Source organism: Pangasianodon hypophthalmus, chromosome 27 (genome assembly GCF_027358585.1).
Source record: "Pangasianodon hypophthalmus isolate fPanHyp1 chromosome 27, fPanHyp1.pri, whole genome shotgun sequence".
Lineage (NCBI taxonomy): Eukaryota > Metazoa > Chordata > Actinopteri > Siluriformes > Pangasiidae > Pangasianodon > Pangasianodon hypophthalmus.
In genome coordinates this window covers 17,276,800-17,290,188 of record NC_069736.1, presented here as the reverse complement: position 1 = coordinate 17,290,188, position 13,389 = coordinate 17,276,800, and the positions used below count along the sequence as shown (strand labels likewise).

The 13,389-nt window shown below is 37.6% G+C and overlaps 1 protein-coding gene across 1 annotated transcript; it reads left to right on the top strand.

The window, feature by feature from the left end:
* Positions 1-7,141: 7,141 nt before the first annotated feature.
* crx (cone-rod homeobox) lies at positions 7,142-11,805 on the top strand. Its single transcript, XM_034300808.2, has 3 exons — positions 7,142-7,423; positions 9,287-9,438; positions 10,382-11,805. Exons 1-3 carry the CDS (start codon positions 7,336-7,338, stop codon positions 10,937-10,939), a joined length of 798 nt encoding a protein of 265 aa, XP_034156699.1. The 5' UTR covers positions 7,142-7,335; the 3' UTR covers positions 10,940-11,805.
* The last annotated feature ends 1,584 nt before the right edge of the window (positions 11,806-13,389 follow it).

The following is a 13,389-nucleotide window of genomic DNA, read 5'->3' as shown; positions in this document are numbered from 1 at the left end:
ACCAATCAGATGCAAGGTCGCTCTTGTGACCAATCGGATTCATTCGTATGACCTGACGTTTACAGACAACGCCGATCACTGACGAACATGCACGAAGACTGCCGAAAACGTCTTTTAAAGGCTTAAATGAGTTTAGGAGTAACCTGTGAATTTTGTGGATGAGTTAAAATTTATTTATTTATTTATTTACCGCATATTCCTCCCCCCACACACAAACACAAAATCTGTGACTAATTTAAATAGATTAGACTGGTGTAATATTTTATTTTATTACACACTCACACAGAGATATATATAGATATATCGTATATATAGATTTTTTTTTTTATTTTGAGCAATATGATGCTGATGTGCTTTATTGTGTAATTTTATATTATAACAAGAAGTGTTTAAAATTATTATTTTAAACAATATGGCACCATTTAAAAGTTATTAACTAAGTAAAAAAAAAAACAGCAATTAAAATATTAATTTCTTTGAATTTTTTAAGACTTTAAATTCCAATACTTTAATTTACACTAGCTGTTAACACATTTGTGGCTGTGATATAATCACCACCAATGAGCCCTTGGATGTTTTTATTCAGCTTCTATGGTAATGTTTCATTTAAAAAGAGGAATCTATAATTTCCCACTCCCATTTAATTGAAATTAATTATCCTAAATTATTATATAACAATTTTATAGAGAATTGTCATTATCTATGCTTTACATTATATTTTAAATGTTTCTGTCTCACTTTTTTAATTAAAGGTAAATAATTTGTATAAAACATGCACATTGTATGCAAATAAAAATAGATATATTAGACTAAATGTCAAAAAACAATGAGTTAATATAATATCAATAAATAATGGTTCAATTTTATAATTTATGTATTAAATCCTTGTGATCATATGAGAGAGAGAGAGAGAGAGAGAGAGAGAGAGAGAGCATTACCACTAGAGGACAGCATGCTGTTGTTCTGTCATTGGGTTTCTCTTCCTGTGGTACCAGGGACAAACTGCAGTGAACTTCACCATCCAACAGTAAAATCTTATTTCAATTCCTAAAAAAATAACAACATAGTAGACTGTGTTCATTTCTAAAAGCAAAAGAATTATATACCAACTGTGTGGAAAGTGTGGGAAGTATTATTAGGGACAAAGGAATAATAATAATAGTCATCAAATAAATGAACTGAATAAAGTTAAATATTCATAAATAAGAGAATTTATTGAAAATGTCTCAAGTAGGAGATTGGACTGATGGATTTATCTTTAAAAATTGGATATTTTTATGACAGAGCTTCAATAAAGAATGTAGTAAGCAGGTCATGGGGACGTGGAAAAAACACGCATGAATGCACTAACAAGAAAGTAGCATAAAATAATAAAACCAGAGTAAGAACAACTGTTGTGGCTTCTTGTACTAATTGTACAGGGTCTGCTCGCTCACTTTTCACTCTAGTCTACATTACTCTCCACTGCTCTACTCTCCTCTACTCTACATTACTCTCCTCTCCTCTCCTCTACTCTACATTACTCTCCACTGCTCTACTCTACTCTACATTACTCTCCACTGCTCTACTCTCCTCTACTCTACATTACTCTCCACTGCTCTACTCTACTCTACATTACTCTCCACTGCTCTACTCTCCTCTACTCTACATTACTCTCCACTGCTCTACTCTCCTCTACATTACTCTCCTCTACTCTACTCTCCTCTACTCTACATTACTCTCCACTGCTCTACTCTACTCTACATTACTCTCCACTGCTCTACTCTCCTCTACATTACTCTCCTCTACTCTACTCTCCTCTACTCTACATTACTCTCCACTGCTCTATTCTCCTCTACTCTCCACTGCTCTACTCTCCTCTACTCTACTCTCCTCTACTCTACATTACTCTCCACTGCTCTACTCTCCTCTACTCTACTCTCCTCTACTCCACATTACTCTCCACTGCTCTACTCTCCTCTACATTACTCTCCACTGCTCTACTCTCCTCTACTCTTCATTACTCTCCACTGCTCTACTCTCCTCTACTCTACATTACTCTCCACTGCTCTACTCTCCTCTACTCTACATTACTCTCCACTGCTCTACTCTCCTCTACTCTACATTACTCTCCACTGCTCTACTCTCCTCTACATTACTCTCCACTGCTCTACTCTCCTTTACATTACTCTCCACTGCTCTACTCTCCTCTACTCTACATTACTCTCCACTGCTCTCCTCTCCTCTACTCTACATTACTCTCCTCTCCTCTCCTCTACATTACTCTCCACTGCTCTACTCTCCTCTACATTACTCTCCACTGCTCTACTCTCCTCTACTCTACATTACTCTCCACTGCTCTCCTCTCCTCTACTCTACATTACTCTCCTCTCCTCTCCTCTACATTACTCTCCACTGCTCTACTCTCCTCTACATTACTCTCCACTGCTCTACTCTCCTCTACTCTACATTACTCTCCACTGCTCTACTCTCCTCTACATTATAGTACACTGCTCTACTCTCCTCTACTCTACTCTCCTCTACTCTACATTACTCTCCACTGCTCTATTCTCCTCTACTCTACTCTACTCTCCTCTACATTATAGTACACTGCTCTACTCTCCTCTCCTCTACTCTACATTACTCTCCACTGCTCTACTCTCCTCTCCTCTACTCTACATTACTCTCCACTGCTCTACTCTACTCTACTCTCCTCTACTCTACATTACTCTCTACTGCTCTACTCTCCTTTACTCTACATTACTCTCCAATCTCTACTCTACTCTAGTCTTCTCTACACTACTCTCCACTGCTCTACTCTTCTCTACTCTACATTACTCTCTGCTGCTCTACTCTACTCTGCTCTACATTACTCTCCACTGCTCTACTCTACACTGCTCTATTTTCCTCTACTCTTCTCTACTCTACACTACTCTATACTGCTCTACTATACACAACTCTACTTGAATCTACACTGCTTTACTTTACGCTACTCTACAGTGCTTTACACTACTCTGCTGTATACTGTTCCACTCTACTCTGCACTCATTGACTCTATTCTACCTAACTCTATGCTACACTACTCTACTCCCTTCTATTTTTTTTCAGCATAAACCTTCATTTGCTCAGGTTATTTTAACCTGGGTGTTTTATCAGAACACAGTTTTTAAAAGAAAATCATATTTCTGCCACAGAGATTATTTTGAATTTCTGCTGACTGTTCCCTTTCACTCCCTCTCACTTTACATCATGAGAAGAGCTTCTGGGCTGCATTTCAATCAGTAATGTTCACATTAATATGAAATAAAAGAGGTTAATAAGACTTCTAGTGTTCATTGTGTTAAATATTGTGGGGCTGTGTCATGTATATGTGTGTGCAAAAAAAAAAGTGTGTGAGAGGGGGTTGTAAAGTGTGTTTTGCGTGGATGTGTGGGCTGCGTGTGCACTTCTTCAGGGATTAGGGGTGTGTGAGTGATTGGTGCTGACAGCAGTGTGTGTATTACTGGCTGGGCAGGAGATTAAACCTGTTCTTTTTAGGCTCCCTAATCTGGATTATCTGATGCAGTGTGCCAGCAATGACGCGTCCCACTCTCTCTCTCTCTCTCTTCTTCTTCTTCTTCTTCTATTTCTGTCTTTCTTTCTCTCTCTGTCTATCTAACTTTCCATCACTCTGTCCATGCCCCAATTCATCTGCTTATTTTTCCAAACTATTATTTCTCCTTCTGTTCTGTTTACTCTATCTTGTCATCTCCGTACTCGGCAGATTGAGTGTGTCAGTGCGGACCGGAGTGTGGATGAGATCCCTTTGCAAGTGCATGAGTGTGTGTGTGTGTTTGTGTGTGTGTGTGTGTGTGTGTGTGTGTGTGTGTGTGTGCGCGCACACGCGGATTAAAGGATAGTCCACTTCCATAATTGCTTGTGTGGCTGTCTACATGGTGGTGGCCAGATGGACGCCCCTCCACCCACATCATCCCCCCGAAAACTGCCCCGTCCACAAACTGGGCACAGAAACAAGAAAACAACTACATTTACTCTGACATGAGCAAAAATATTTCAAACATATTTACTTACATAACATACAACAACCCAAAAAGAAAGTAGAGATTTACTATTTTGTTAGAAATGCTTTAGTAATGCAAAGTATAACATCATAAACCTCACCGGTAGTCTGCACTAAATTACTAAATTAAACTGCCTCATAGTTTTTTTCTCCCATGTGCTGGTGAGAGAGTTCACATACTTATAAGATTTTAGCAGCTTTGCCTGCTAGGTAGCATCAAGTTTACTAGCTAGCAAAACTACGAAGATTAATACAGGACATCCAAATCTGTTAAATCTGTAAAACACTGTCTAAATATCCTGCTATAACGATGGTTTGGTTTTTACAACATGCCGGATAGAAATAATGTTCCAATGATCTGCATCTGCTCAATGTTCTGAATAATGGTCCAATGTTACTGTCCAATGTTCTGAAAAATGGTCCAATGTTCTGAATAATGGTCCAATGTTACTGTCCAACGTTCTGAATAATGGTCCTATGTTACTGTCCAATGTTCTGAAAAATGGTCCAATGTTACTGTCCAACGTTCTGAATAATGGTCCAATGTTTCTATCCAATGTTCTGAATAATGGCCCAATGTTTCTGTCCAATGTTCTGAATAATGGTCCAATGTTTCTATCCAATGTTCTGAGTAATGGTCCACTGCTATTGTCCAATGTTCTACACAATAGTTCAATATTACAGTGCAGTTTTCTAAGCAGTGGTCCATTGTTAGTATCCAAACGTCTAAACATGTTACTGTCAGTGTTCTAAGCAATGGTCCAATGTTACTGTCTTTCCATCTAAAACTGTTCTAATGTTCCAATGATCTCTCCAAGGGACCTATGTTCTAAGCAATGGTGCAGCATTATTGTCTAATGTACTACACAATGGTCCAATTTTACTGACCAATGTTCTAAAAATGGCCTGATGTTATTGTCCAGTGTTTTGAAAAATGGATCAGTGTTTAATGTCCAGTGGTACTGGTCTGATGTTCTAAGCAATGGTTCAAGGGCACAGTCCAATGCTCTTCTTAAGTCTATAGTTCACAACTCAAAGCCAAGTGTCATGGTCAGTTGTTATTGTTGGATTTATCTTTGTGTGTAACTTCATCTATTTAATAACATGTCTCCATTCTTGTTCATTTAACTGTAGGATGAATAAGAAAAAATATGTTGATTTTATTGATCCTGTTGAGGAACCTGCATTGTTCCAGCGTCAAACCACAAAGCAGTGTCAGTTAGTACAGCAAATATTCTATATAGTCAATCATCTGTGTGATAAGAAGATAAGACTTATGGCAGGTGTGGAGTTTTTACACTGTACTGAATTGCTCTACATCACCTTTTTGTAAAAGTATGCTAATTTCTCTGAATTATACAAATCTACTTCCCATAAGGCTGTCTGAATCATTAAAATACATGTATACATTAATCAAAACCCATCCATCCATCCATCTATCCAGGTACTGTTAGGCCTATTCATTCATTATTGCATTTATCCTTCCATTCATTCATTCATCCATCAATCCCTCTCTTCTATTAATCCATCCATTCATTCCTCAACCCATCCACACATCCATTCATTAATACAGCCATCTATCTAGCCATCATTATTCTATTCATCCATTATTGCATTCATCCATCCATCCATCCATCCATTGAGCCATCCATCCATCCATCTCACTTTCTTCAGTAAGGCCTCTCTCTGTCTACTTGAACTTGAACTCCTTAATCTTTGTCCATCATTTCTTCTCATGTTGCATTCGGCTGTTTTCTGTCCATCATGTGAGACACTTTTTCTTGTTTTGACAGAATAAAGTGCACTGTGCAGCTAAGTGGGTTTTTTTAACCTTAAAATTACACACCTTAAATGAATTTTTGAAGATAAATTCACTTTCCCAGGTAATTAAAAGGTGCAAAAAAGCAGCACCCCAGTGACACGCATGGTACCCGGAAACTTACCTTTTTTTCTGTGTGCTCTCTCCATCCTCTTCTCCTCTTTCTGTCCCACTGATGAGAAATGACTGTTTTCCCCCTTTATCCTGTACTAAGAGACTTATTGAGATTTATTTGAGATAAAGCACATCATAATAAGTCAGCCCAACTCTCTCTCTCTCGCTCTCTCTCTCTCTCTGCTTGTATGATTAAATACAGTATACAGTAGGACAAAATTCATTATTTATGAGGTAATAAACAAACAAGCAAATAACAAGCAATTTATTTCTATCCAGCATGTGGTTATTCGCCTACATATTATCGTAATATTATAATGTGTATATTATTGTATGAAATAGATATGATTATTGAAGTGTGACATTAATGCGAGTAGGTTTTGGTTAGATTTTGGGTTTTTTTTTTAAATGTGATGCCATGAAAGAACTATTTATGTTTCCCTAAAGAACCATTTTTGATGCTACAATGAAGTGATTTCTGTTCAGAAATCTTTAGTTCCTCTGGCTTTGCAGAGCATTTTCCTGGCTCCTTGAAATTTCTAATACTAGAGATGTAAATATGTTTCTCACAGCATAAATAACAATAATTAATAAGGACAATGACTATTATTGCATTGGCAGAAGACAGAAGTAAGGATCAGGAACTGATGATACTGGGTTAACTATGTACACACTCAGAAGAAAGGGTACTCATCTGTACTTTTCCTACTTTTCTTTAGTGAGTATCTTCAACCAGAAAGCTGCATGTAGTGTACCTTTAAAGTTTTACTCTGAAAGATAATTACAGTCCAATTAAATAATGATACATAATAAAGGTACAGAAAGTACAGTTTAGTACCCTTCTTTCCAAGAGTATCAGTTCCTGAGATATCTGTAATTGAGTGAGACAATTTTTAATTCTAAAAGGCTAAAGTTTAGTACACTTTAGTGCTTTTTTTTTAAAAGATGCAATGGTATGAACAATAACATGGCACTTATGAGCACATTAAAGAGCAAAAGAAAATCGCTAAAAAAAAAACAACATGGAAAAGGATTTGATTGCAATGAGTTCAAGAAGAGGAAGGAGAATGAGAGGGAGAGGGAGAGGGAGGGAGAAAAGAGAGACAGAGAGACAAAAGAGATATAAAGAGAGAGAGAGAGAGAGAGAGAGAGAGAGAGATCTGCTCATTGATTAGCTCTCCTTTCTGTGCGCTCTTCTGATTTTTTTTTGTTTTTTATCACAGTTTGGAGTCAGTCAGTTGTAGTGAGTTGTAGAAGTGGTGTGTGTGTGTGTGTGTGTGCGTGTGTGTGTGAGTGTGTGGATGAGAACAGAGGTTCTTTGGTTCCCCTGGTGCATTAGTGAGAGGAAGTCCCGGAGGTCAGCATGATGTCCTACGTGAAGCAGCCTCAGTTTGGTTTAACGCTGCCGGCTCCCGGTGTGGAGCTGCTGCACACCGCCGCCTCTTTCCCCGGTCAGTACTCCAACAATCAGCTCTGTACAACAGACATTATATATACTATAGTGTGGTATAGTATAGTATAATATATATATATATATATATATATATATATATATATATATATATATATATATATATATATATGTGTGTGTTTGTGTGTGTGTGTGTCATATCTTCTATTACAGTTTTATCTGTTTTATGACACCATTTTACCAAAGCTGTTATCATCTAATTACAATATTTAGTTTATTATTGTGTTTATAAACTGTTTATTATTATTATTATTATTATTATTATTATTATTTACTTTGTTACAGTGCTGGCAATTACTATTAATAATAATATGGTAATATATTTATTATTATAATACAATTAATTTATTCTTATAGCCTAATTGAATGGTCACTTTAAAAAAAAAAAAAAAAAAAAGCAAACAGCCCTATAAATAATTTCAGCCTGGATCTTCTGTGGTCTGTTGGCGGACATTTCAGGAATTAAAAAAGCTCAATGGCTGTAAAAAAAAAAAAAAAAGTCAAATTATTGTTGTACATGTTTAAATAATCAGCCTAATATTGAAATATTTGAATGGATTATGTTCAGAGTCTGAGTATGAAATTTGTTGTTTCTTACAGTTAAAGGTTTACCAATTACTTACAATTAGAAACTGTTTGCTTTTATAATTCGTTAATGTTACAACTTTATTTTTAAATATTTAATGTGTTTTCTGTTTAAAATTCGTATCCAGAGTTATGTGTCACATCTGAGTCATGTGACTCATTTGTTTGTGACTTCCTCTACAGAATATTCATGTAAATCAGACCTGATTAGATGTAGCTGGAATTACTCACTAGAAATAAACAATAGAATAAAGCTAATGTACCTAACAAGCCATGAGTAAATACAGACAGAATGAATTTTGTGCCATCACTTAGCACAAAAAAAATTAAATAAAAAGTTTTATTTTAATAAATAAAAATATTTTGTCAGTCTGGCTTTAGGTTGTTATTATCTGGTCCACTGAAACACTGAAACACAAGCCATACAGATTTTGTTTCATTCTCTGCATGACTTTTTTCGTTCCTTTAAAAAAATTATTTATTTTCCAAACTTAAAGTAAAAGAGCTAAAAAAGAAATACACACAAAAATAAAGTGGGTAAAGAAAACAAAAAGAAATATTCACCTCAAATATTTGATTTTGATTCATACAAATATTTTGCTAATGATGAAATATTAGTTACTTTTCGGGCATGTTATTTATTTGTTGGTTTGTTTGTTTTCTAACTAAATTTATTTCATGATTTTACACCTACGGAAACTGTTTTCTCAAACATTTGGTGCAATTTTAGACGATATCGATGAAGATCATCAACTTTGTTTAACATGGAACAAGATGAACATTTCAAAATTATAATTTTATATATTATAATCTATAAAACAATTTATATAGCTAAATGTAGATTTTATAATGATTTATTAGACTCTAATTTCAGTTGTTTTAGTATGTGACTGAATGAGATAAATGATGGTCTCTGATAGTAAATAAATATCATTTAACCAACAGCACAATCATGCTAAGCGATATTACAATGTACAGTATATTTTCCTGTTCTACCTTTAATGCACTTTTTGTCTTTATGAGCATTCCCTATCAATAAATATAGAGTTTAAAATAAAATTTGGATGACTTACTTTAAAACACACACACAGCATAAGGTATTGTTTGTTTACAAAGCATATTAAGATACTAATAGGACATTTAATTTTACTCAGGGCATTCTGCTTAATAGACACACTTATGCAGATTTTTTAATATGATGTTATTCACTATTCAAATAGGAAATTTATGAAACCAACGCCTCTGTATTTGTCTTTAGCAACTCCGAGAAAGCAGCGTAGAGAGCGTACCACCTTCACCCGCACTCAGCTGGACATTTTGGAAGCACTGTTCACGAAGACGCGCTACCCAGACATCTTCATGAGGGAGGAGGTGGCGCTTAAAATCAACCTGCCTGAGTCCAGAGTACAGGTGAGACCATTATCAGTACAGGTGTGATACAGATGTGCAGGTGAAATCTGTTTTAGCCCAGGTAATGCACAATGTAGACGGATGAGGTCTATCTGAGTGCAGGTGAGACACAGGGACACGTAGGACACTGCAAGGCGTAGGTGAGATCTACATGAGCACAGATTGTACAAGGAAGGTGCAAGAAGGAGATCAGACCTGATAGACTGCTGGTGAGAATCTGCAAGGTACAGGTGTGTGACAGGTGAACTTACCTGAGTACAGCTGAGATCTATATGAGTACAAGTATGACAGACACTCTTATAAAAAAGAAAAGTTCCCTGTAGATTCTAGGGGACCCCTTAAAAGTGTTATGCAACATGCTAGATAGGGTTCCAAGTAGCTACTCTTTTAAAATTTAGAGACAGAGGTGTCATCTCTCTGAGTACATGTGAGCCACCCCAAGGTACAGGTAAGACACAAGGGGATACAGACCAGACCTACAGGCGAGACACAGGTGTGGGTAAAGAACTGCAAGGTACAGATGAGGTTTTTCTGAGCAGAGGTAAGACAAGGTGCAGGTGTGTAAACATGTAATCGTGAGATGTACCTGTGTGCAAGTGAGATACAGATGGTCCATCCAAGAGACACAGATCTGTGTGTCGGTGGTAATGGAAGGTGTGCAAGTGTTGCCGTCCAGGGGGCGCTGTTTCTTTGATTTTAATTTTACACTGATGCCTATATTTTCCTAAAAGATGTGGGTGAATGTCTCCTTTTTTGTGCCCGTAATATAAAAATATATATTTTATTTAATTGCTTATTAGTCTCTACTAATCTAGAGACATCCCACAACTGACACTCCTTCTAACGGTTTAAACTTTGCCATTTTTGATCACTATTCTTTATTCTTACTTTCTCCTTCTCTAAACTGTCTATCTGGTTTCCTCTGTCTGTCTTATTCACGTAGGTCTGGTTCAAGAACCGACGCGCCAAATGCCGTCAGCAGCAGCAACAGCAGTCTAGCGGCCAGCCCAAGCCTCGTCCTCCCAAGAAAAAGGCCACTCCTCCTCCTCCAGAGATGCCCTCTGATCCCACCAACATCTCAGTGGCCCCACCACCTCCTCTTCCTCCTCCAACCCTAGGGTCTGCCCCCGTGTCCGTTTGGAGCCCCGCCTCTCTGTCGCCTCTCCCTGACCCTCTGTGTGGTTCAGGTACCGCGTGCATGCAGCGTCCGTATTCTATGAGCTACGGGCCAGTGTCGTCCTCCTATGGCACAGGCTTAGGGTCGTCTCCGTACTTCGACTGTGGCCCTTACCTGTCACCTGTTACCTCTCAGGGAGCTCTCTCGCCCCTTGCTGTGCCCTCTGTAGGCACCTCGCTGTGTCAGTCGCCCTCGCTTGCCTCTCAGGGCTATGGTGTTTCCGCCTCGCTCGGCTTCGACTGCCTCGACTACAAGGACCAGCAGGCCTGGAAGCTCGGCTTCAGCACCGTCGACTGCCTCGATCACAAGTTCCAGGTGTTGTAATGTGCAGGAAAGGGGAAGGAAGAGGAGCAGAAAGGGAAGCAGGAACATGAGGGAAGCGGATACAAGCTGCCATTGCTGCGAATTTGTAGTCTGGAGAGTTTTTCCATTTTGAAAAAGATGGCGGCTGCTTTACTGTGATTGGTTGACACTCTTGAGCAGTCATCATGATTAATAACTTACCTCACATTCATTTACAGATTTATATCTACACACGATCAGAGAGCCGAGTCTTAGTTAAGTCTCTGCCCAGCCGTGTTTCTGTCTTTCTATTTTCTTTCTACTCATTTGATTTTCTCTTCTAGGATCCTATATAAATGATTGTGTTGTACTTGCTAATATTTATCATCTGTTAAATTATAAAAGAACATTCAGTGTACTTCTATGTAGTTGTCATTAAAACTGATTTGTTGCTACAATGGCTCCTGTGGATCTTTTTTTGGTTTGGAGGATGTTTTCCCTCTATTGGCCACCTCAAGGCATTTGCTAACTGAGACTGGTTCAGACTCGGGCTGGTCTGGATGCGAGTACAGGTTTTTAAGTAAACCAAGGCAGAAACAGGGAGGCACAAGATCAGACTGATCTACAGATAGACTAGATTAGGAAATGGCAAACTCATAAACATAGCTAAACAAAGTGGAAACCAGAAACAGTGTACATTTGCAGGAAAGTCTAGTACCATCACTGTCCAGGTTATTTAAAGGGAGCGTAACTAACTAAATGTCTGGGAATTGTGAACAGGTTTGTAGATCATCTGAGTGGTCATGTGATGTGGTCTATAGTTCAAGGGAGTTAGCATGACTGTTAGATAGCTAAATGTCCAAAAAAAACCATTTAAAGGACGTCAGAAATGTACAGAAAATGAAAATAATTTAAAACTTTGTCCCAAAAACATGCTGGTAGGTGGCTAGACTGGTGTCCTGTTCAGGGTGTATTCCCACTTCGCACCCAGAGTTCCCTATCCCAACCAAGATAAAGCAGTTACTGAAGATGAATCAACAAACGATTTATTTTTTTAAATTATTTTTATTGTGTTACCGTTATCTATAAAATCCTCGTCAAGCACGGACATTTTTAAAAAGGACTTGAAGACCTATTTATTTTATCAAGCTTTCGGTGTTTGATTAGGTCGGAGAATTGTGAAGGATTGGCTGTATGTTTTTCATGATGTTATGTCTTCTTGTTATTCTATGTTTTCATGAATTTTAGTATTTTATTATCTATGGACAGCACTTTGGTCCATTTTAATGGTTTTGAAAGTGCTTTATAAATAAAAGTTGAGTTGAGTTGAGAGTTTTCTAAATATCATGGTCAGAATTTGAAATGACTGTCCATAATGGACGGTGTTCAGTTCACAGAATGTCTGTTCATACTTCATGAACTGTGTTTAAATTTTGTGTGTTTTAGGTATTAGTGTATGTTCAGAGATGAGGAACAGTTCAGATGAGGAACAGTTCAGATTTTACAAACAGCTGGTGCCATGCTGCCGTCTGGTTACCAGTTTGTCATGACCAGGCGACTGTGTGTGTGGTGGTGGGGGGGATTATTTTAGTCGATGACCCAGAGAGTATCTCAATCTCCTTACTGTCAAACTGACACGAGCCTAAAGCAATTAGGCAGGATTAGCAAAGACCCCTTCACCCCATTGCCTTCTGTTCTTCTTCTAACATTTATTCTTTATCTTAACAACTTTCTTCAGTTTCTTCAACTTTTGCACCCTAAACACTGTTTTCTGGGGAAGTGAAGTGACTTTGAGAAGAGTGTGTAGAACAGTAGAATGTGAGTGGAGTCAGGTAGGCGTAAAGAAAAGTGGGTTAAATTCAATTTAGTTTTATTCGTATAGATTTTAAAACATTAACACTGTCACAAATCAGCTTTTTAGAAATGAGGTCCAGATCCAGATTCAGTGACAAACTCACTGAGATGGAATAAGGAAGAAAATTTTCAAAGGAACCAGGGCTGAAAGGGAAAACGCATCTTCTTCTGGGAGACGCTGGATAGTGGGATTTTGATCATTGCAGCATTCAATCAAATGGTAAAAAGACATAAAAATAGTATTAATCAGCTTAAAAATAGAAGTACAAGTGAGGAGTGAAGTGTAAAGACCATGTGGACAAGTGTTTCTTGGTAAAACATGTCAGAAGGAGACAAATTACATTTATAACACCGCTACTACGGACCACGCTAGTTCTTGTCGAATGATGAATATATGTTGTTGCTGATACTATTAGCTGGAATTTTGCTAGCAAGCTAATCACTAGGTTCTTTAATCTTCTCACTTGTACCTATTTGGCACCAATTATTTTTACAGAGTTGGTTAGAATTACTTGTTGGCTAGAATTGAGCTGAAGGTTCACCTGTTTAAACTGCGTAATACCTTCTTTTCCAGATAGTTAACTATGGCTGAGGGATGGCAGTGTAGGTACATAGCTAGCGTGTTGAGGTTTATCATG